Source organism: Mustelus asterias, chromosome 18, assembly GCF_964213995.1.
Source record: "Mustelus asterias chromosome 18, sMusAst1.hap1.1, whole genome shotgun sequence".
Taxonomy (NCBI): Eukaryota; Metazoa; Chordata; class Chondrichthyes; order Carcharhiniformes; family Triakidae; genus Mustelus; species Mustelus asterias.
The window spans coordinates 28,634,362-28,658,538 of NC_135818.1; the positions used below are offsets into that span (position 1 = coordinate 28,634,362).

General features: G+C 41.2%; 1 protein-coding gene across 1 annotated transcript in view; it reads right to left on the minus strand.

Moving 5' to 3' along the window:
- Positions 1–23,845, minus strand: part of stard9 (StAR-related lipid transfer (START) domain containing 9) — a 324,067-nt gene extending 300,222 nt beyond the window's left edge. The window contains exons 1-3 of the mRNA XM_078233633.1: positions 23,608–23,845; positions 14,252–14,321; positions 1,329–1,445 (exon numbers count right to left, since the gene is read on the minus strand). Of these exons, the coding sequence (XP_078089759.1) occupies positions 1,329–1,445; positions 14,252–14,321; positions 23,608–23,654 (234 nt within the window). The 5' untranslated portion in view covers positions 23,655–23,845. The remainder of the gene's footprint in view (positions 1–1,328; positions 1,446–14,251; positions 14,322–23,607) is intronic.
- Positions 23,846–24,177: the final 332 nt, after the last annotated feature.

Below are 24,177 nucleotides of genomic sequence, written 5' to 3' on the forward strand. Positions count from 1 at the left end.
AAGTGCAGAAGGAGGTATTTCAGCCCATCGAGTCTGCTCCAACAACAATACCCGTAACCCCATGTATTTACCCTACTAATCCCCCTGACACTAAGGGCAATTTAACATGACCAATCAACTGAACCTGCACATCTTTGGACTGGTGGAGGAAACTGGTGCATCCAGAGGAAACCCACGCAGACATGGATGAACATGCACTCTACACAGACAGTCACCCAAGGTCGGAATTGGCCAGGTCCCGGGCTCTGTGAAGCAACAATGTTAACCACTGTGCCACTCTTCAGGTGCAACATCATATAAAGGAGTGACATCCTTTCCTCCATTTCATGTAGTAATAATGGAACTGTACCTCCACAAAAAGGAGAAAAAAAAGTCAATAGGAAAATTTGAAACTTCACACATGTAATAAGGAGCAACATTGCTTGCTAAGGCAGCAATCTAATACCTGTGTTCAGGTGGCAAACATAAACCAATCCAAATTTGCTATTGTGGTTTACAATATCATCTGCCTACCCCACAAAGCTGATTGGATTACAACCTTAATTCACTGAGGGCTATTAATTATATGCATTACACACTCACACATATCAGCAATTAATAGGAATGAAACTGATCTGTGGCAGCCAAACAAATCAGCAAATCTCTCAGCAAATCTGTTTTGCACCCTACTCAATTTATTTTTCAACTGACCTGTCAATTCACTACAATCAATTTCACCCTCAACTGACACAACGCATCATCAACTTTGCAATAAAAAAAATACCAAAGGGAATTAGCTACCGTAAGATAATGTAAAAAGGCTACAAAGTATATTTACAATTCAAAACTTTATTGTTGTTTTAGATGTATTGATTATATGTCTGAAAGAAGCCACTTTCAGTGACAGCTTTAGGAGTGAACTGATTATTCAAATAAGACGACTATTAAAGAACAATGCACCACACTTATGTGTCAACTTGGCTGTACTGGTAGGATTTCTGCTTCTGAATCTGAAGATGGTCATTCAAAGGCTCCATTACTTAGCATTTTTAGTTGCTCTGACAAAGTAAAGCTGTACCTTCTATACAGTTTGGGTCAAAGTCTGAATTTACACAGCAAGGTTCCATACTAGTAAGTGTGAATTTCAAACACGATAGATCTGCATTCAGTGAAATTGTGCATCGGTTTACCAAAAAATGTTCATTCCTGCAGCTACATTTGGTGGAGTTCTTCCTACAGTCTGTTTTCTAGCCAATCACAATTGTATTTTAAAACAGTGGGCAACAGCCATTTTTAAAAAGAGGTTGCAATAGATAATAAAGAAATTGGGAACAGTGCTCAATACTCACCAGTTCCTGAGATGCAAAGTTGGAAGAGTCAGAATCCACCGACCAGTAACAGTAATCAAAGGTGAACTCTATATTCCGCTCTCTTGTATTCCCAGGGCTGTCAAGCCGGGAATCCAGCTGGTACAGGATTCAGAAAACAAGAAAAGATTTAAAACCAAATTTAATTCACTAAAGGCACATTTTAAATTCTATTCAAATGACTTTTTGAGAGGTCTGGCAAATTTTACAAATTTTGTGATTGTGGGATATATTTATCATGGTCTTGAAAAGCAGTAACTCTTGACATTCAATGCCATTACCATCACCAAATCGCTCATCATCAACATTCTGGGGGTTACTATAGACCAGAAACAGAACTGAACTAGGCATATAAATACTGTGGCTACAAGATCAAAGGTTAGGAATCCTGTGGCGAGTAACTCACCACCTGATTCCCCAAAGCCCGTCCATCATCTGCAAGGCAGAAGTGAAAGTGAAGCCAGTATTAAACCTGCTGTCAATGAAACTCCAACAAACATCAGTGTAGAAAAGTACTTTTCATTCCATTGGAATGCTCATGCAAGATCATTGACATCCAAGGCATTCATTATTTATGGCTCACACTTATGAATCATTCTCATCGCATTGGAACAACATCCAAATTTTCTTTTATTCATTTATGGGATGTGGGTCTTTGCTGGCTAGGCCAGCATTTATTGCCCATCCCTCGTTGCACTTCAGAGGGTGGTGGCGAGCTGCCTTCTTGAACTGCTGCAATCTCTGAAGTGTAGGTACACCCACAGTGCTGTTAGGAGGGAATTCCAGGATTTTGACCCAGCCAAATCAGGAAGGTGGCGGATTTAGAGGGAAACCTAAGTGGCGGCACGGCAACACGGTGGCACAGTGCTTAGCACTGCTGCCTCACAGTGCTCGGGACCCAGGTTCGATTCCCAGCCTCGGGTCACCGTCTGTGTGGAGTCTGCATGTTCTCCCCGTGTCTGCGTGGGTTTCCTCTGGGTGCTCCGGTTTCCTCCCACAATCTGAAAGACATGCTGGTTAGGTGCATTGACCTGAACAGGCACCGGACTGTGGCGACTCGGGGAATTTCACAGTAACTTCATTGCAGTGTTAATGTAAGCCTTACTTGTGACTAATAAATAAACTTGGGCGGCACAGTGGTTAGCACTGCTGCCTCACAACACCAGGGACCCGGGTTCGATTCCCGGCTTGGGTCACTGTCTGTGTGGAGTTTGCACATTCTCCCCGTATCTGTGTGGGTTTCCTCTGGGTGCTCCGGTTTCCTTCCACAGTCCAAAGATGTGCAGGTTAGGTGGATTGGCTATGCTAAATTGCCCCTTAGTGTTGGGGGGACTAGCTAGAGTAAATGCATGGGGTTATGGGGATAGGACCTGGGTGGATTGTGGTCGGTGCAGACTCAATGGGTCAAATGGCCTCCTTCTGCACTGTAGGATTCGATGATTCTATGGTAGAGTTCCTTGGTATCTACTAACCTTGTCCTTCTCGATGGTACAGGTTGTGGGTTTGGAAGGTGCTGTCTAAGGAACCTTGGTGAGTTGCTTCAATGCATCTTGCAGATGATACACATTGCTGCCACTGTTCGATGGTGGAGCGATTGAACATTTGTGGAAGAGATAGCAATGAAATGGGCTGCTTTGCCCTGGATGGTGTTGAACTTCTACAGTGCTGTTGGAGCTGCACTCATCCACGCAAGTGGAGAGTATTCTATCACACTCCTGACTTGTGCTTTGCAGATGATGGACAGGCTTTGGGGAGTCAGGTAGTGAGTTACTCCCATAGGATTCCTAGCCTTTGATCTTGCAGCCACAGTATTTATATAGAAACATAGAAAAACTACAACACAAAACAGGCCCTTCGGCCCCACAAGTTGTGCCGAACATATCCCTCCCTATAACCCTCCATCCTATTAAGTCCCATGTACTCATCCAGGAGTCTCTTTTAAGTTTGCCTCCACCACCACTGATGGCAGCCGATTCCACTCGCCCACCACCCTGTGAGAGAAAAACTTACCCCTAACATCTCCCCTGTACCTACACCCCAGCACCTTAAACCTGTGTCCTCTCGTAGCAGCCACTTCCACCCTGGGAAAAAGCCTCTGAGAGTCCACCCAATCTATGCCTCTCAACATCTTATATACCTCTATCAGGTCTCCTCTCATCCTACATCTCTCCAAGGAGAAAAGACCGAGCTCCCTCAGCCTATCCTCATAAGGCATGCCACTCAATCCAGGGAACATCCTTGTAAATCTCCTCTGCACCCTTCCAATCTTTTCCACATCCTTCCTGTAATGAGGCGACCAGAGCTGAGCACAGTACTCCAAGTGGGGTCTGACGAGGGTCTTATATAGCTGCATCATTATCCCCGGACTCCTAAACTCAATCCCTCGATTGAATTTAATGTCTAGTTCAGTTCTGTTTCTGACCTATAGTAACCCCCAGGACGTTGATAATGAGGGATTTGGTGATGGTAATGCCATTGAATGTCAAGGGGTGATAGTTAGATCTTCTCTTTGTTAATTAATTTTATTGAGGAAAAGATTTTCTTACAAAAGTGCACCTTTTAAAAAAATATCAACAGGCTGGAAGCTGGATCTGAAAAAAATGGTCAAGAACACACAGTATGCAGTAACGATGCTTCACACCACAATGCCACATGTTATAAAATCAAACATATTTGAGATCTTGATATACCATTTCCTGTTACGAAGATGATATAACTTAAAACATTACAATTGAAAAGATAAAGAAAAATTATAGTGTCGGGCATCTCAGGCTGCTTGTTCAGCAAATCCTGAATACTGGTTGTGGCACTGTTATAGACCAGGCACAAATGTCCTTCCAACTAGGGAAAGGGAACAGCACAAGGACATATCAAAAAGATAGGGAAATAAATAGTTTTTGAATTCTTTATTTTGAATTTCTGACTTTTGTGCAAATTTTGTTTCAGTTTGCAACATTTTATTATCAACACGGCAATTATAGACCCCAATATAAGGTATCAAATGACAATGCAAAATTCCATGGCTGGTTACTCATGTTTTTTCAAGCTCACAAACCCTTGTTCTTGTCAATTAACAAGGAACAGCAGATAAAGGATGGTGACATGTACTGACTGAAATACAACTGACAACTTTCCCTTTTGGTTAATTAAACATGAGTGATCATTACCTACCTAAACAAGTAGCTACTTAAAAATGTAGCACTCTAGCACAGCTGAGAACGCTATCCTCAATTAGTTTTAATCCTGCAGTGCCCACTTTAACACTAACATCTTAATAACATTTAAAACTGCATCAAATAATTGAATTCTGGAATTCTATGAAGTAAATTCAGCTGTTCAACACTTCCAACAAGGAACAGCACGGGAAAATGTTATACATGCTTTGGAAAATGTGACATTGTCATCGCTCATCTTTGATCCACACTCTTCAAGTACAGCTTCTCAGTTGAAGTGCAACAGGACTGAGTTTATCTACATATTTTACTGAAAACCACAAATTAGTCAAGAAATGAATACATATTATTCCCCAATAGTTTTGCAACACAGAATAGATTACATTATGCTGCATTTATATTAGATTGATGCACTAAGTCTATTGCAGGCAGCAGGTTTTATGCTACAGACAGAGCTGCAGATTATAAAACAAAAGAACAATGGGAAATGGAGGCAATATGGGAAATGGAGCTCTGACAAGCTTTACATGACTTGACCATGTCTGAGATACTTTAATCAATACGTTTTTGGCCTGAACAAGCAATGGCTGCATTATTTTCATTCAACTATCTCTGCAGGGATTAATTCTCAATCTTCATGCATTCTATTTCAGGTCAGAAAAATGAAAAAGAGGGAAATATTTGATTTGATATTAAATGCGACAGCCATAATTACTTCATTTGCCCTCACATGTCATTGCATTTCTCAAAGAAAAGCAGGGGGGGGGTTTCTCTGGTGGGAAGTGTGGGTGGGAACTGTCCAGAACTGGGAGCTGATGGACTTTTAAGTTTGATGTGTAGCACACACTTCAGTGCCTTCAACTACAGTACCCATTCACCTGAGAAAACAGGTAGTACTTAGGTTCTGATGTTCTACTTTGACTACACACAATTGCACCTCATTGAAATAATTATGGTAAAAGAATTGATCAGGTTTTTCCTCCCCTAGTTTACTAACTCTCTTTTTTGGAGGAACATTGAGGAGTAAAGTTTGTCCTGTTAAAAGCATAACCTATTGTACCTCTGCAAACTATGTTCTGCTGTATTGTAAATTGTGCATTTGGATTTCAGTAATATAGTGTTCGTCGGAAATAATTCCCCCTTTCTGGAGGGTTTGGTTGGTGATTGTATATCAGGAAATACAAGATTCCTCAGTGGATCCAAGCAATAGTCCATGCTTAATAAACAAAAATAGACCTACAATTCTAACTACTGAACAGCATTATTTAATAAATTAGAAAGGAAATAAATGTCACAATGAAGAAAATCTACCAAACGTTCACTGCTAGAATTTCTACAACTGCACGTGGATTAATTCTATTAAATAGAGGACAATATAGTGATTGAAAAAATATAATCCGATAAAAGACTCACCAGTTTGGTTTCTGTTTAACTGCAAGATAACATAGTCATAGAATCATTTGAGGCTCTTTAATTTATTTATATAGTGTATTTCCCAGAATGGATTAAATGCTGCATTTCTGTCCAAACAAACGCGATGCATGAAGATTGAGAATTAATCCCTGCAGAGATAGTTGAATGAAAATAATGCAGCCATTGCTTGTTCAGGCCAAAAACGTATTGACAACACTGATGGATTACAACACTGGCTGTCAAGTGTTCCAGGGCTTCCTAAATTCATGAAATTCAAGTCTTTCTTTTCACCCTGTATATTCCTCAAAACAGCTCCCAATATTTGTATTGCAACTTATGTATATACGCAGTTCCTGTTTGAAAGTTAATATTGAATTTGCTTCCACCATCCTTTCAGACAGTAAGCGAATTTGCTGGATAAAAAAATCATCTCCACACTGGTACTTTTGCCAATTATCTTAAATCTCATTACCAACCCTTCTATCACTGCAAATAGTTTTTCCCTATCTACTCCATTAAAATCCTTCATAGCTCATTCCAATTTTGAGCTCAAAATTTAGAGAAGCCTTCAACATCAATATTTATTAGACACTGTTAAATCCTAACTCAAAATCAGAGACAGGGGCGACCTGATAGAATTCTACAAGATTATGAGAGGCATGGACAGAGTGGATAGTCAGAAGCTTTTTCCCCAGGGTGCAAGAGTCAATTACTAGGGGGCACAGATTTAAGGTGCAAGGGGCAAGGTTTAAAGGAGATATACGAGGCAGATGTTTTACACAGAGAGTAGTGGGTGCCTGGAACTCGTTGCCGGGGGAGGTAGTGGAAGCGGATACGGTAGTGACTTTTAAGGGGCGTCTTGACAAATACATGAATAGGATGGGAGTAGAGGGATATGGTCCCCGGAAGGGTAGGGGTTTTAGTTAAGTCGGGCAGCATGGCCGGTGCAGGCTTGGAGGGCCGAAGGGCCTGTTCCTGTGCTGTAATTTTCTTTGTTCTTTGACACTTTTGAAATGTCACCAGCAGTGACAGATGACTGAAAATTCTTCTGTTCACAGGCATAAGATTCATGCCTCAACCAAATTAGCAACAAGAACTATCAACATTGCGAGGGTGAGTGACATGTCAAGACATCTTGCAACCAACCCTGGGGAATTCCACACTTATCCATGAGGCAGCAAGAGTGCCCATTACTGGACAATGACAGCAAATTACTTACCCGTTTCATGGCACACTGCAGTTAAGCATTTGGATACTTTTTTAAAAAACTGCTGTAGCCAAATACAGTACCAACAGAAAAACTTTATTCAAGATAATATCAGTAACTCCTAAAAATGTAAATGAATGAGTATTGTATGAATGGACAGCTACCCAAGTAAATAATGGTAACAACTGAAGGCAAACAGAAACTTTTGACTTTGTATCGCAATGTGGTTGATGTAATGTGCAATTCTGGGCACCCTATTACAGGAAGGGTAATGAAAGCAATAGAAAAGATGCAGCAGAGATTTATGGATGTTAGCAGTGGTAAATGGTTCAGTTCTAAACAAAGATGTTGGAAGTGGGAGATCTTTTCACCAGAGCCAATGAGGCTAAGGAATTACTCGTTAGTGTCCTCAAGATTATGAAGAGTTATGAAAAAGTAAGATGATCACAGCGTCATGGAATGTTCACAAAACAGGAGGAGGCCATTGGGCTCATCATGCCTCCACCAGCTCTCTGCAAGAAGAATGCACCAAGTATCACTCCCTGCCTTTTCCCATTTACTCTGTACATTTTTGTTTTCAGATAATGAGCCAATTCCCTTTCTAATGCCATTTTGTAACTGCCTCCACCACAATCTCAAGCAGTGCACTGCAGAGACTAACCACCTGCTCTGTAAAAAATATCTTCCTTATTACTTAACTTAACTCAGTGTCTGCTCATTCTTGATCCTTCCCACCAATGGGAACAGTTTCTCTCTATCTACTCTATCCAGACCCGTCTGGATTTTGAATACCTCTATCAATTCTCATCTCAACATCCTTTTCTCGAAGTGGAACAATCCCAGCTCCTCTAACCTATGTAACAGAAGATCTTCATCCCTGGAAAAATTCTCTTGAATCATTTTTGCACCTTCTCTAATGCCGTCACATCCTTCCTAAAGTGCGCTGCCCAGAACTGGATGCACTGCTCCAGTTGGGACCTAATCAGTAGGTTTTTCATTTTAGAGATTTATCATACCTTGCTGTTTTTTGGTGATCCTACATAAAGCTCAGGAACCCATGCATAAATTAGATTGCTCAAGAATATATCAGCAAATTAAAAATGTAAATGAAAGAGCATTGTATGCTGCACAAGTAAACTGCTCTCTCAACCTGTCCTACCGCCTTCAATGATGTGTGTAACCTTAACCCTAATGCTGTGCTTCTAAGAAATGTATGTGTGCCTTGTTTCTTGTGCAGGAATTTTTTTAGCAGTCAGTTCTATGTATTGGTGCTGCTTTGTTTATAACCGGCAGCCTACATATTGATGCTGCAGAAGCATAATTGATCCTAATTTGCTGGAATGTTTGTTTTAATCTGGGCTAATGCATTGTTGTTTTAGTGTTTTCCCCAGGGGAGATTTCAGAGTGGGGCTTGATTAGGTTGATTGACAGGAAAAGTCATGTGACTGGGCAGGGCTAGGTTCAGAGAGAGAAAACAAACTTAGCTGTTGTTTGGGAGCTGTAGAGAGAAGTGGCTCATTCTTTCTTTGAAGATTGGAGACTGGGACCTGTCTCTGAAGATTTACTGTTTGAAGATGGCTCTTTTCCCTGGAGACAGGTGTCATTCTGTACCTGTCCAGAGGGGTTAAAAGGCTGGGAATCTAACCTCCATGTGAGCATAAGTATTTTTGTGCTAATTAGTTCTGAAGGAGGACACATGCCTGTGGGGATATTGCTTAAATTGAACTATAGAGATAGACAGCTGTTAAGAATTAAACCCTGTCATGTTTAAGTATTTCAATTGATAAAAGTTATGCAAATTGTTTTGTTATATTTTAACTTTGTTAAATAAAGTTCATTTTAATAAAAGCTTTCTAGTGAGTCAATCGAACCACACCTAGAGTGAAATACCTTATGCTCACACTAATGCCAACATTTTAAAAAATTGGGGTTTTGGTTAACTTCATAATATACTCCTGGAGTTTTTGATCTGGTCCCGAACATGTGTACATATACCCCATATACATATTCCTCTGCTTCTGCATTTCCTTGTGTTTTAGTTTATATTTTATCTCCATATTCTTTAAAAAATGGATTAACTTCACATTTGTTGACCCAATTGGAGTATGACATTTTGAAATTTAATACTGCCCTCCTTGCAGTTCACAATATTTCCAAGTTTTGTGTTGCCTGCAAATTTTGAAAGATTTCTATTGATTTTACTGATTGGCAAGATAGTGAAAAGAGGGAGAAAATTAAAGGAGATGGTCAGAGGGAAAAAAAATCTAATGTAATGTGGAATTCTCTTCATACAGCATTGCTGATAGAAAATATGAGAAGAGGAAGGCATTCGGCCTCTCAAGCCTGTTCTTCTACCATTCAATTAGAGCATGGTTGATCTGTATTAGGTGTGGCTTAACTGGTAGCACTCTTGTCTCTGAATCATAAGATTCTGGGTTCAAGTCCCACTCCCAGACTGGAGAACAAAAATCAAGGTTGACATTCCCATGCAATACTGAATGAGTGCAACATTGTCAGAGGTGCTATCTTTTGGATGAAATGTTAAATGTCTGCCCATTATGGTGGACATAAAACATAGTAAGAGTTTTAACAACACCAGATTAAAGTCCAACAGGTTTATTTGGTAGCAAATACCATTAGCTTCCGGAGCGCTGCTCCTTCGTCAGATGGAGTGGAAATGTCCACATTTCCACTCCATCTGACGAAGGAGCAGCGCTCCGAAAGCTAATGGTATTTGCTACCAAATAAACCTGTTGGACTTTAACCTGGTGTTGTTAAAACTCTTACTATGTTCACCCCAGTCCAACGCCGGCATCTCCACATCAGGACATAAAATATCCCATGGCACTATTTCAAAGAAGAAAGGGAGTTATTGGTGGTGTCCGGGCCAATATTCCTTCTCTGACCAACCTCACAAAAACAGATTACTTACCATTAACGCACTTGCTATTTGTGGGAGTTTCCTGTCAGCAAATTGCCTAGTGCACTTCCTACACTTCCAAAGAACTTCATCTGCTGTAAATGTTTTGAGATACCTGGTGGTTAAGAAAGGCACTACAGATATGCAAGTCTTTTATTTGCATCTTAAATCCCACCTTGATTCTGTAACTCCTCCGGCACGGTGGCACAGTGGTTAACACTGCTGCCTCACAATGCCAGGGACTCATGTTTGATTCCAGCCTTGGGTGACTGTACATCTCCACGCAGACATTCTCCCCATGTCTATGTGGGTTTCCTCCCACACTCCAAAGATGTGCAGGTTGGCCATGGCAAAAACAAATTGTCCCTTAGTGTCTCAAGATGTGTAGATTAGATGGATTAGCCATGGTAAATGTGTGGGGTTATGGGGGGTGCACTCATGGCTAAGATGCTCTGTCAGAGAGTCGGTGCAGATTTGATGGGCCAAATGGTTTCCTTCTGCACTGTACGGATTCTATATTACTGCCGTGCCTGAGAAAAATCTATCAATCTCAGCTTTGTAAATTTTATTTGACCCTCAGCTGCAACAGTTTTTTTGAAGAGAAAGTTCCAGATTTTCCCTAACCTTTGTGAAATGAAGTGTTTTCCAATATACCCCAAATAGCTTAGTTCTAATTTTAAAGTTGTGTGTCTGGTTTTGGACTCCCCACCACCACCTTGCCTTGTTAGTCCTCCCAAAATGCATCAACCCACATGTTCCATTTGCCACTGTTCTGCCAGCCTATCTATATCTTCCTCTAAGCAATTTTCATGTCATCTGTGAACTTATTGATCATACCCTCTTACTTTGCCAACTAGATCATTAATGTACACTACAAACAGAAAGGGCACAGCACTGATCCCTGCGGTATACCACTGGGCACAAGCTTCCAGTTACAAAAATAAGGTTTGACCAACACCCTCTCCTTCCTGCCGCTAAGCCAATTTTGGATCCAATTTGCCAGCTTGTCCTGGATCCCATGCGTTCTTACCTTCTTGATCAGTCTTCCACATGAGCCTTACTGAAGTCCATGTAGATAACATCAACTGCATGCAACCTATCCTCATATTAAACACTTTGAACTCTGGTATCATTCTCATGAATCTACACTTCACCCTCTCAAAGGGTATAATATCTTCGGTAGGGTACAGTGTCTAGATTGAATGCAGTATTCCAGCTGTGTGTGGTTGTAACAGAACTTTCACACCTTTGTATTCTGGGATGCTTTGTTAATGTTGAATGTGTGTTGCAATATAATGTGAAGTTGATAATTAAGCACAGCTGTCCCAAAGTGGGGAAGGATACGGGAACCATTGTACAAATATATAAACCAGTTCACTCTGGGTGTCTGGGAGAGTCTGTGACTTGGCTGTCTTGGAAATAAACCTGTTTTAAGATACAGACTAGCTTCAGATTTATTCTTCCTCAACATACAATTATTGGAGTTATACACTTGAGATAAATACTAATATTCCATTCATCTTTTAAGTTTTTTTGTACCTGTTCATTAGATTTTACTGATTTTTTTTTCCTTTGGACTTCTCAATTTCTCGGATCTTCTTGCCTTCACACGATTTGGAAAGTTCTATGATCTATCATTCTTGGACCTGAAGCAGATGACTTCCCATTTTCCTATGCTGAACTCATCTGCCAAAACTTTAATCACTCACTTAATCAGCCAATGTCCCTTTGTAACTTTCTGCTCCAAACTACACTATTTACTGTGAGACCTTAGTGTTGTCAACCAATGTGGATATACAGTTATCTATTCCTGCATAAGTAATTAATAAATCTAGCGAAAGGTTGTAAGACACCAATAGTCACATCCCAATTTGAGCACACATGTATTATTCCTTCTCTGTGACTAACCTTCAAACCAATAGGTTGCTTCCAATGCCATGTGCTCTTATTTTTGTTAAAGTATCTTATATAGAGTGATGTGGTTACTTTAAAAAGGAATTTGTTACTTGTTGGAATAAGAATTTTTTTTAGACAGGGCAAGGCAAGGGAGGAAGACAGTGGGATTAAACCAAGTGCCACATATGTAGAGAAAAAGCTTGGCACATCCCTTGGGTTAAACAGTCTGTTTCTGTTCTGTAATGTCCTTTGCTTGACTTTTAAGCTGTTGATTAAGAAGTTAAGAACTGTTCCCCAAGTTTTACTCAATCCTTCTCTAATTCTAATGCACAACACTATAAATGGGCTTTTAGTATTTTTGCAGAGCCATGGAGCCTCCACGTATCTTCCAAAATGGGAGTAGGATCTGGATTCAACAGTCACCTCAAGTTCCAACAGATCTTATTTTTGCCAGTAGGTGAAAAGGCAGAGTGTGACTTGCATGAAGAAAACCTGAACTCAACAGGGTCATTTGAACTCAGTGCAGAGTTCAAACATGCCCCAATTTCAAAGGCCTTAACCGGTGGCATGGGAGTTATAAATTGTTAGAATAGAACAGGTGTTCTTGAAAGCTGTATAAGATCTCTAGAACTATCAAGCTCTGAAGTTATTTAAATCCCCATCTCTTTAAAAAAAAGCATCTTTGCCATGTCAATGAGTGGGAGTAAAATGAAATTGTTCCATCAGTTACAATAGCTGTTTGATGACATTACCCCAACTGCTATCATTAATGCATTGTTACTTTCCACAACCCATCATCATCACAGCAGGGAGTTCCAAGTTTACATTTTGATTCATAGCTCAAAGAGGTTATAAAGAAGTAGTTGTCTTTACTGTGGGACTTTGGCTTTAAGTCTGTTTATAAGGGATTAAATACTTGAGGGGGTTTTAAAGTTTTGATTGGACTTTCATGAATGGGAATTTAAAAAAAATATATAGTGAAGGTTGTAATAAATACTTAGAACTTTATTTTATTTAATCTCAACATGATTCCTGAGGTCTGCCCATAGTGGATAATGGGTGAATTGGCATGGAGGGTATAAGGGTATAGGATGGTGTGTGGATTGGTATGAGTGGTCATTAATTTGGAATAGAATAATTTGGAATAATTAAGAGGCTATGGTAATTGATGGGAAGCATGAGCTTACATGAATGGGCCATGGGGTGGGTGGGAGGGACAAGAATTAGAGGGCCTAAAATGAGCAGAAATTGGGATGAAGTCCCCCAAGTCTAAGGCAAGCCTATTAAATAGCCAGCCTTGGCACCTGGCTGCCCAAATGGGTATCTCCAATCTGTGCCCAAAGCTATGAGCCCAACTCCATCCCACACCTTGCTTACAGAACAAAGGTCCCACCAATGGTGGGTGATAGAACAGAAAGATACCTCTTCCTTGCATGGTTCGGGTCCTCAAAGAAGTCTTAAATTATGAAAATTATACATTCTTCATATGAAATATCTGTTTTTGTTACTAAATGGTTGTCAAATGTTTCCATGTTTCTAAATTGATCACTTTGTCTAGATGTTAATTTTTTGATGTGAGTTATGCTTCATTTTGGCCTTCAGGCTGCAAATATGTTTCTTGAATAAAATATTACTATTATATAAAAGGTCTGATTTCCACACCAAACCCTAAAGCTGCTAATTCAAGGCTAAGAGTTTTCAGCATTCAATGGGTTAAAGTTCCTATATCAAGAATTATTTCCCTACAAGTTCAGGCTTCCTGTTTACCCTAACTACTCTCAGTCACTAACAATACGTTTGAAAAAAAGCATTACAATTAGTCATATCAGAATTAGACATGGAGAACATTTCTCCAGATATGTTTAACAATGGACATCCTCAAGGGCAGAAAGTACAAATTTCACTCTAAACTGTCTATGTTATTTACTGCTCAAAAAGGTTTACTATCTTTGATAATAGTATAATAGAAAGTAGTTCAAAATGAAAGAACAGGGAAATGAGACTAATCAGATGACTCTTTCAAATAGGACAAACAAGATAACTCTTTCAAAGAGCTAGCACAGGGACAATGGGCTGAATGGCCTCCTTCTGTGCTGAGATTCTATGTCCAGTATATAAAAAAAGAGGTCCACAAATATTTTTTTTATTCTCACATACATTAAACTCAGAATCAGAAAGGCTCTTTTGTCAAAACAATAACATTCAGCAAAACAATGTTTACAAACAAAATCCTCAATTTATCTGGATTAGAATACACTGGTACAAACAGTTCCAAACAGAGGGGAGGGACCCTTACCTTTATATTCTTGATGCTGGCTATCTTGTCATCCACACGTACAATTATACTTGATCCTTCTGCATTTTCTCTGGAGGAGAAAAGTAAATATACTTTACAACGGGATTTTCCTGGCATCAAAACTGCCTTTATATGAAGAATAAAACTGACACAACATTTCAAAATTCAGTCTAACATGCTTTGTTTTACTTTTCGTCATTTGTACTCGAGTAATTTTGACAAAACATTTTTAGTTTTATGCATCGCATAATTGCACAAACATTTCTTGAAAAACTATCCAAAAACATGAAGTTCACAAAAAGTTACACAAATATAATCCACCCATCCTCCATCCATCTGATTGAGTCAATGTTCTGGTACAATAAGCAGATTACTAAAACCATTTAGAAAGGCGGCAAACAACTTTTGTCTCACAACCATTAATGCGACCATTTCCTGTGAACATACAAGAATAAACCCCATTTTAAAACTGTTCTTACATGCATGGCTCATAACATAACTACGGTTTTCAGCTCCAAACTACTGGCAATAACACAATCTTTAATTATCTTCACTTGGCACCTAGAGAGTTCAATCAGTTTACAACTCAACACCTAACCAGAAAGTCCCTCAAGTGTCGGGACTATCTTGGTTTGGGGGTTACTTGTGTTTACATAGTCACTACATGGAAGGGAAATCAAATGGAGAGAAGAAACAGAACCCATAGCTGTTGGCGAATTTGTATCTTATTGACAAGATATTTCATATCTGCATTTGAAATAATTTTACTCCTGCCAAAGTTAGATTACAAGAGAAATAAGATTTTATGAAATATAAAATATGTACTTTTTTAATGGGGATGCTTTAAAACAGCTAAAGGAATGAACATGCATTTATATTGTGCCTTTCACATTCTCAGGATATCCCAAAACACGTTCCCATAAAATTAATTACTTTTGAAATGCAGTCATTGTTGGCTTATAGTCAAATGAAGCAGTCAATGTCTGCCCAGCAAAATCGCTCAAACAGCAATGAGCAGCTTACCTGTTTTAGTGATGATGGTTAACAGGTAATTGTTGATCAGGACACTAAAAGAGCTCCCCTACTCTTCTTCAAATGTACCATGAGCCCTTTGTTAATTATTTATCAATTGGATGTAAACTGTGGTCAATAGCTGGTGATTTACTCATGCTCCATTATATTGTGGCAAGCTAAAACTTTGTTGGTTGGTTTCTCTCTCTAACTGATTTGCATATTAAAAATCAGTCTTATTTTATTCTTCACTGCCTAGCTATTTTAGGTGTAACAACGTTGTTGTCCACAAAAGACCAAACAGGGCTGCCATTTAACGTTTCATCGGAAAGATGACATCTCTGACAATGAACAGATTATGTGCTCCTGTCCTGAATGATAACTACTAACATTGAACTAAGATAATGGCAGTAGTAGAGGCGGGTGCAATTTTGTCTTTTAAAAAGCATTTAGACAGTTACATGGGTATGGAGGGATATGGGCCAAACATAATTGGGATGAGCTTAGTAGTAAAAAATGGACAAGTTGGGCCAAAGGGCCTGTTTTCATGCTGTAAACCTCTATGACTCTATATAGCATAGGGCAGAAGATGTAGAGAGGATATGAGAAAGAACTTTATTACGCAGAGGGTGGTGAGTGTCTGGAATTCGCTGCCTGAGTTGTTGTGGGGACAGAGACCCTAAACTCTTTTAAGAAGTACCTGGGTCTGCACCATGAGTGCTGCAAGGGCCAGATGCATGAAGGTGAGATTAGAAAGGGCACATAGGTGTCCTCGGACTGGAATGTACAAGATGGGCTGAACGGCCTTCTTCAATGCTGTAACTTTTCTATGGTATTAAAGGTGCGAATATTTATTATAATTCAGATGGTTTATGTTAATTGATCATAGAATTCCTACAGTGCAGAAAGAGGCCATTCGGCCCATCGAATCTGCACCAACTCTCTGACAGACTATCTTACTCAGGCCCACCACCCCACCCTATCCCTGTAACCCCACACATTTCTCATGATTAATCCCCCTAACCTACACATCTTGGGACATAAAGGGGCAATTTATCATGGCCAATCAACCTAACCTGCACATCTTTGGACTGTGGGAGGAAACCAGAGCACCCAGAGGAAACCCACGCAGAATGTGCAAACTCCATAGACAGTGTGAGGCAGCACTGTGCCACGCCAATGTGTTATCCTAATAAATTGAAAAGTGACAAATGCTAGTTTTAAAGGACTTTAAACAGTTATATCAACTGAGCATAACCCAACCACACAAATTCCACCTATTTCCATCACCTGTCCCTGCTAAGCCTATCTTCGCTGTAGTTTTTTTCCATGTCTTCACCACCTGAGTTTGATTATTCCAGTGCTCTTGTAGCCTGGCCTCCTCACTGCAATTCCTGTAAAGTTAAAAATATAATTTACAGGATGTGGGTGTCACTGGCATTTATTGCCAATCCCTAGTTACCCTTGAGAAGGTGGTGGTGGCGAGTTGCCTCCTTAAACCTCTGCAGCCTCCGAGGTGTAGATACACCCACAGCGCTTTTAGGAAGGGAGTTCCAGGATTTTGAGCCAGCGACACTGAAGGAATGGCAATATATTTCCAAATCAAGATGGTGAGTGGAGGAGAACCTTCAGTTGGTGGTGTTCTCAGGTATCTGCTGCTCTTGTCCTTCTAGATGGTAGTAATCGTCGGTTTGGAAGGTGCTGCCAAAGGAGCCTTGGTGAGTTCCTACTGTGCATTTTGTAGATGGTACACACTGCTGCCAGTGTTCGTCGGTGGTGAAGGGATTGAATATTTGTGGAAGGGGTAGCAATCATGTGGACTGCTTTGTGCCGGATGGTTCAAGTGCTGGAGCTGCACGCATCCAGGCAAGTGCAGAGTATCCCATTACACTCCTGGCTTATGCTTTGCAGATGGTGGACAGGCTTTGGGGAGTCAGGAAGTGAGTTACTTGCTGCAAGATTTGTAGCATTTGACCTACTTTGGTAGCCACTCTTTGTATGGTTAGTCCAGTTCAATTTCTTAACAATAGTAACCCCCAGGAAGTTGACAGTGGGGGATTCAGCAGTGGTAATGCCATTGAATGTCAATGGGCAATGGTTAGATCCTCTCTTTTTGAGATGGTCATCACCTGGCACTTGTGCGGCCCAAATCTTACTTGCCACATGTCAGCCCAAGCCTGGATATTGTCTGGGTCTTGCTGCATTTGGACATGAACTGTTTAAGTATCTGAGCAGTCATGAATGGTGCTGAACATTGTTCACAGATGACATTCACACATAGTTTGAGGGCGGCACGGTAGCACAGTGGTTAGCACTGCTGCTTCACAGCTCCAGGGTCCTGGGTTCGATTCCTGGCTCGGGTCACTGTCTGTGTGGAGTTTGCACATTCTCCTCGTGTCTGCGTGGGTTTCCTCCGGGTGCTCCGGTTTCCTCCCACAGTCCAAAGATGTGCGGGTTAGGTTGATTGGCCAGGTTAAAAATTGCCCCTTAGAGTCCTGGGATGCATAGGTTAGAGGGATTAGCGGGTAAATATGTGGGGGTAGGGCCTGGGTGGGATTGTGGTCAGTGCAGACTCGATGGGCCGAATGGCCTCCTTCTGCACTGTAGGATTTCTATGGTTCTATGGTAGTTTGACAAGTACCAGCATCAGTATTTTGACATGAGAATAGCAGAGGTTTTCCTGTGCACGACTGTGCATTAGTGTGGCAGTCCACACCTCAACAAGAAGCATTCTTGATTTGTGCCACATCATCTATTCAAAACAGCAAAAGCAGATAGGCTATGAGAAGGATGGCAGCAGACAGGTCAGTTTTCTATAGCAGATCGGTCAGCTCCAACAGCCCTATGCCATAGAACCATGGAATCTCTACACTGTAGAAGGAGGCCATCCAGCCCATCAGGTCTGCACCGACTCTCCAAAAGAGCATCTTACCCAGGCCTTCCCCTCCATCCCCATTACCCCATGCATTTACCATGGCTAACCTACACACCTTTGGACACTGAGGGGCAATTTACTATGGCCACTCCACCTAACCGGCACATCTTTGGACTGTGGGAGGAAACCGGAGCACCTGGAGGAATCCAATGCAAACACAGGGAAAACGTGCAAACTCCATATAGACAGTCACCCAAGGCCAGAATCGAACCTAGCTTCCTGGCACAGTAAGAAGCAATGCTAACTACTGTGTCACTATGTGTAAGGCATCATTATTTCATTCTCTGAAAGGCAAGCCATCTTTAAAGAGGGTTTTTGTACTGTACTGTACCTGTTTTTTTTTAAACCAGAAAATTTGGAGCTCGTCTGTGTTGCAACCAGTTTGAAAGCCACCATATAAAAAGACACTAATGATAGCAAACAATAACAAAGGTAATTAGGTGTTATCTGTGGCTCGAATGTAGCAATCTCTCCTCTGGGTCAGTAGGTTACTTGGAAGTGTAATGGTGCAAAACTTGTTGACAAACTTCCAGTGGTCTTCAAGAGCATCTGGTTTCAGAAAAAAGTTCCTTAGGCCCTCACAGATGCCAACATAGTCAGCTTCTGGAAGCATAAAGGGCCATAAATATATGTGGCAACTACCAAAGAATATGTCATCTCTCAATTGCATGAAAGGTCCTTAAAAGAATCTCATTAAACTGTCTGCTAGACAGCCTCAGAGATGATGACCTCCCAGAATTAGTGTGGTTTTACGGCTGACTGTGGGACAGCTGGTAATGGTGTCCACAGCAAGGCAACAAGAAACATGCAGGGAGCAACATTTTGCAGTTCATGGACATAACTGAAGCTTTTGACATTGAGAGTCCACCTGGTCTTTGGCACTTGCTTTCCAAGCTTGGACGTCCAAGCAGTTTGCCAAACTCCCACACCTACTGCAGATGGCCTGGTTGGAGGTGTTTGTGCCTATGGCTAGATGCAACCAGCAGCATAAAGCAAGGATAAATCATGGTCCCCTAACTCTTCAATCTCTTCTTTGCTGCAACATTTAAGGAAGCTGCCAGAGACATGCCTGCAGGCATCGACATTAGCTTCTGTAGAGGGAAGCTCTTCAGTCTCTCCAGAGTGTGCACCTCCATCAAAATCAGTGGCAGTAATCTCAGAGCAGTGTATGCAGTTGACAGTGCCCGAGCTGCCCACAGAAGGAAGACATCCCAGATTATGGTAAACAAATTTTCAAGTGCTATCAAAAATTTGGGTCTCCAAATCAGTGTCTCCCTAGGTTATGTTTCGACCAGCACTATGTACACGCTATGAAGCACTCGACATAATCACTGATGGCACCAGTCTCAAAGTTGTAGAAGAATTCTTATTCTGGATGCAAGCACAAAAATCTAAACAGACACTCCCATGCAGTACTGAGGGAGTACTGCACTGTTACCCTCTCAGGTGGATATAAAACTATCCCTTAGGAAGAAGAGCAGGGGAATTCTCTCCAGTGTTCAATCTTTATCCCTCAATCAACACCACAAAAACAAATTGTCTGGTAATGATCATAATGCTCTTTTGTGGGAGTTTCCATCGAGCAAATTTGCTGCCACATTTCCCACACTACAACAGTGACTACACTTCAAAAGTCCGTCATTGGCTTAAACACTTTAGGCTCTGGCTCTATTAGAAAACCAGCACAGTGTATTGTCTCCAGCCAGGACAGTTAGTGAGATTTTGCAAGCCCAGACAAGTCTCTTTAATCTGTGCTTAACCCTCTCTCCACTCACATTGTCTGTACCTTTAAGACTTGATTACCTGTAAAGACTTGCATTCCAACCATTATTTTGTAAATTGAGTTTGTCTTTATATGCCCTGTTTGTGAACAGAACTCCCACTCACCTGATGAATGAGCAGCGCTCTGAAAGCTTATGGCTTGTGCTACCAAATAAACCTGTTGAACTTTAACCTGGTGTTGAGAGACTTCTTACTGTGCTTACCCCAGTCCAACGCCAGCATCTCCACATCATGAATGGAGTGGGTGCTTCCTGTGTGCTCATTGGCTGAATGGATGGGGCGCTTACTGTGTGTTCATTGGCCCGAGGAGATGCTTACTGTGTGCTCACTGGCTGAATGGAAAGGGTGCTGGCTGTGTGTTAATTGGCTGAATGGAGGGAGCGCTTGCTGTGTGCTCATTGGCTGAATGGAGGGAGCGCGTGCTGTGTGCTCATTGGCTAAATGGAGGGTGTGCTTGCTGCGTGCACATTGGCTATGATGCTTCCAACAGGAGCTGCTCATTAAAAGGTACTTGATTGGCTGTGAAATGCTTCGAGATGTCTGGTAGTTATACAAATGCAAGACTCCTTCAAAAATTCCCCATTGTTTCTAAATTGCATTGGAATATCCCAAGATTGTGAAAGATATTATACAAATTCAAGCCTGCCTTCTGTCAATTGGGAGCCAGAATAGGAGGTTTTGATATAATGAACTGGTGTGTTAATATCTAAACCCATTAGAACCTGAGAATGGTAGTAGAGAAAGTTAACAATGTGCAAGGTACCAGCAAGGTCAGAATCACCTCACAAGCCAAAAATCACATGGCCAGTGCATTATTTTGATTACAATGTCAATAGCATAGAGCTGCATCCAAAGGCACTTGCCTTTTAAAATTCACCTTTACTGTAAGTGATCTCTTTTAACAACAACTTGCATTTCTGCAGTGCCTTTAACATCCCAAATTGCTTCGCAGAAGTCTAACTAGACATTGCGATGCCAAGCCACATAAGGAGATATGACAGTAATCAAAAGATTAGTCAAAGCACCAGAACTAGGACAAAGTTCAAAAGTTAAGTCTGGAACTAATGATGTGGGATTCTGCCACTGATTGAGTAAAGGACAACTTAAAACTCCAGATAGAATTACTGTAAAGGAAATTTAAGTATGTTTTAATATTTCAACTTGAATTTTATTTTATGCTGGTTCTATATATAAAGTTGATAGCTTAATTTAGTACAGAAAACAAAAAAAAAATTCCAGCCTCGGGTGGAGTTTGCATATGCTCCCCGTGTCAGCATGGGTTTCCTCCGGGTGCTCCGGTTTCCTCCCACAGTCCAGAGATGTGCAGGTTAAGTTGATTGGCCATGCTAAATTGACCCTAGCGCCAAGGGATTAGCAGGGTAAATATGTGGGGTTATGGGAATAGGGCCTGGGTGGGATTGTGGTCGGTGCAGACTTGATGGGCTGAATGGCCTCCTTCTGCACTGTAGAGACTCTATGTTTCTATGATTACAAAACTAGGAGTAAGCATTTACCATAATTTATTAATGCATTAAAAGTATTATAAAAATGTTGCATAACAATGTAGAAAATGTAATTTTCAATGTAATTTGAAACGAGACTCGAATGCCACTGGTAAATTTTTCATCATTCCAATTTTTTCATACTTTTTTTGCAGATCACATTACTTTCTCTATGACTATGACTTTCCAAACAAGCCAAACTTGTCTGAAATGAAAACATAAAAATGCTGAAATGCACAAATACAGAGTTAAATGTTTCAGGTTGATGATCTTTCATCAGAACTGAAAGATCTTTAACCAGAAATGTTAACTCTTGTTTTTTCTCTCTCCACAGATGCTGCCAGATCGGAGTGTTTCCAGTATCTTCTGTTTTTATTTCAGATTTTCAACACCTGTAGTATTCTATTTTTCTGGTTGACAGAAAACATTTCCTTGGATTACTGTAAATAAGTATTTGAAGTACTAGAAGCACACCGAGAAGTGACATGCTGATTATTTTAAAGTCACCCGTGGTAGCAATATAAATATTATTTGCCTTCTATGACTTTTTAAGCAGTGTTAACACAGGATGTACAAATGGCCAGTTTGAAGTAAATCCGCAATAAATCCACAATAACACAAAGTGTAATGTCAGAAGAACTTGGGCAGAGTTCCCAAAGGTTTTGCTAATTTGAGTGAAAACACAAATTAGAAAGCAAACAACTTATGTTTATATAGTGGCTTTTAACACCATAAAACAACTCAAGGCTCTTTTCCTGTGTGAAATTAGAACAAGTGGCACCAAGCCAAAGAAGCAGATACAAGGACAGATGACTTGGACAAAGACGACCATCTTAAAGGAGACACTGGTAGAAGAATGTCACTCTTACTCAGTTTAGTTTTTGCCAAAACTAACAAACAGGATTTTTGACCCTTCTACAACTCGAAAGTATGTGCTAAACTGCTTCCTTTAAAATCACAGATTGCTATTTCAGGTAAAGACAATCTGGGCACTGAACCACCTCTCTGGAGTATCTCTGAGCAGCAATCTCTCCTGACCTCCAATTCAATGGCAGGATCACGAATCTTTTGGTTCTAATACCAGAAGAGTTTATACTGTGCCAAACTCTAGGGGAAGTCGGAGCACAAATATTTGTTGAATCTTGCTAAAGAATACTTATTTGGAATCTAGCTTATACAGTCCTTTAAAATATTGCATAAACTTTGCTCCGCTTTAAAAAATCAACTTTATACAAATAAAACTAAAATGACTAAAATTCTAGAAGTTTACATTTTTGTTGGCTGTTGATCGAAGGAAATTACACATCGACGTTAGTGGTGTTTCTTCCCGGGATCTTGGCACAATAAAACTCCATGCAATGTTTAGCTCACCAACGCTAAATTATGTATTTACCCAAGCTCTCCGCAGAATTTAACTGTCCCTCTCTAAATTATCAGGACAGATGCCAACCAGATGTATGTTGTAACCAAATTTGGAAGCACATTTTAAAAGATGACTATTGCCGATGGTCTGTTCTGTCCTCCCTCGCACCAAACCCCCTCCCCCCACCCCAAACTTCCGTTCCCAGCAACAATACAAACTGAAGTTGTGGTCTCACTAAATAGTCTGAATATACAATCTCTCTTACAATAGAAAGTCAGTTCATTAGAATCTACCACCAGTCAGAGACCAATTCGAATCGGAATGAGCTGGATTAACTATGAAGACTAACTTTAAAGAGAGACAATAAATCGCAGAGATCCATATTTATAATTCAGTGACAGTGCAGCACTTTGACAGGTCTCAGTCCGAGAAATGCACAATCCCAACTTTATCATCAACATTTTAAACCGTTCTCTCCCGTCCCCCCCCGTCCCCCCGCACAGTGAGGGACCACCGACTCACACCCCACACCTAACCGAGTTTTATTCAGGCCAATGTCCCTTTTCACCAACCCTCTCTCTTGTCCACCATCCCCTCCCCTCAACACGCTCTGCTTTTCCTGTCACCCTTCTCGGCCCTCGCCTCCACTCTCCCTCACTTCCACTCTCCCTCACTTCCACTCTCCCTCTCTCTCCCTCCCTCACCCTGTCCACTCACCACCCTATCTCTCACTCACCACCTCCACTCCCACTCCCTGCCTCACCTCTTGCTGAGAGGTCGGACCCTCACGGCCACTTTCACATTCGCCATCAGTGATGGGCTTGTCTGAGCGGTCTCGGGGTTTAAATCACTCAGCAGCCTCAGCTCTTGGTGTCATTTTTCCGCCCGGATAGCCGCTCCTCCTCGCCCTGGAGTGATGTCTGCCCAGTTAGCTCCTCAAGCAGCCGCCGCCTTCATTTCGCCGGATAGTGACCCCCCGATCTTCCCCCTACCCGGTCCGCATTGAGCAGGGGGCAGGGCGTTAGACTCTCACCAATCACAGCCAGAGAACAGAGAACTGATTGGCAGAGGGGCGGGGCCGAGGACAGCTGGTCTCGAGCCTGCGGGCCAGACTCAGTAAGAAGTCTCACCACACCAGGTTAAAGCCCAACAGGTTTATTGGGTAGCACGAGCTTTCGGAGTGTTGCTCCCTCATCAGGTGAGTGATCGGGACTTGCAGATAGTGAGGAGCATTGTCAGAGGCTACAGGAGGATATAGATAGGCTGGAAATTTGGGCAAAGAAATGGCAGATGGAGTTCAATCCTGATAAATGCGAAGTGATGCATTTTGGTA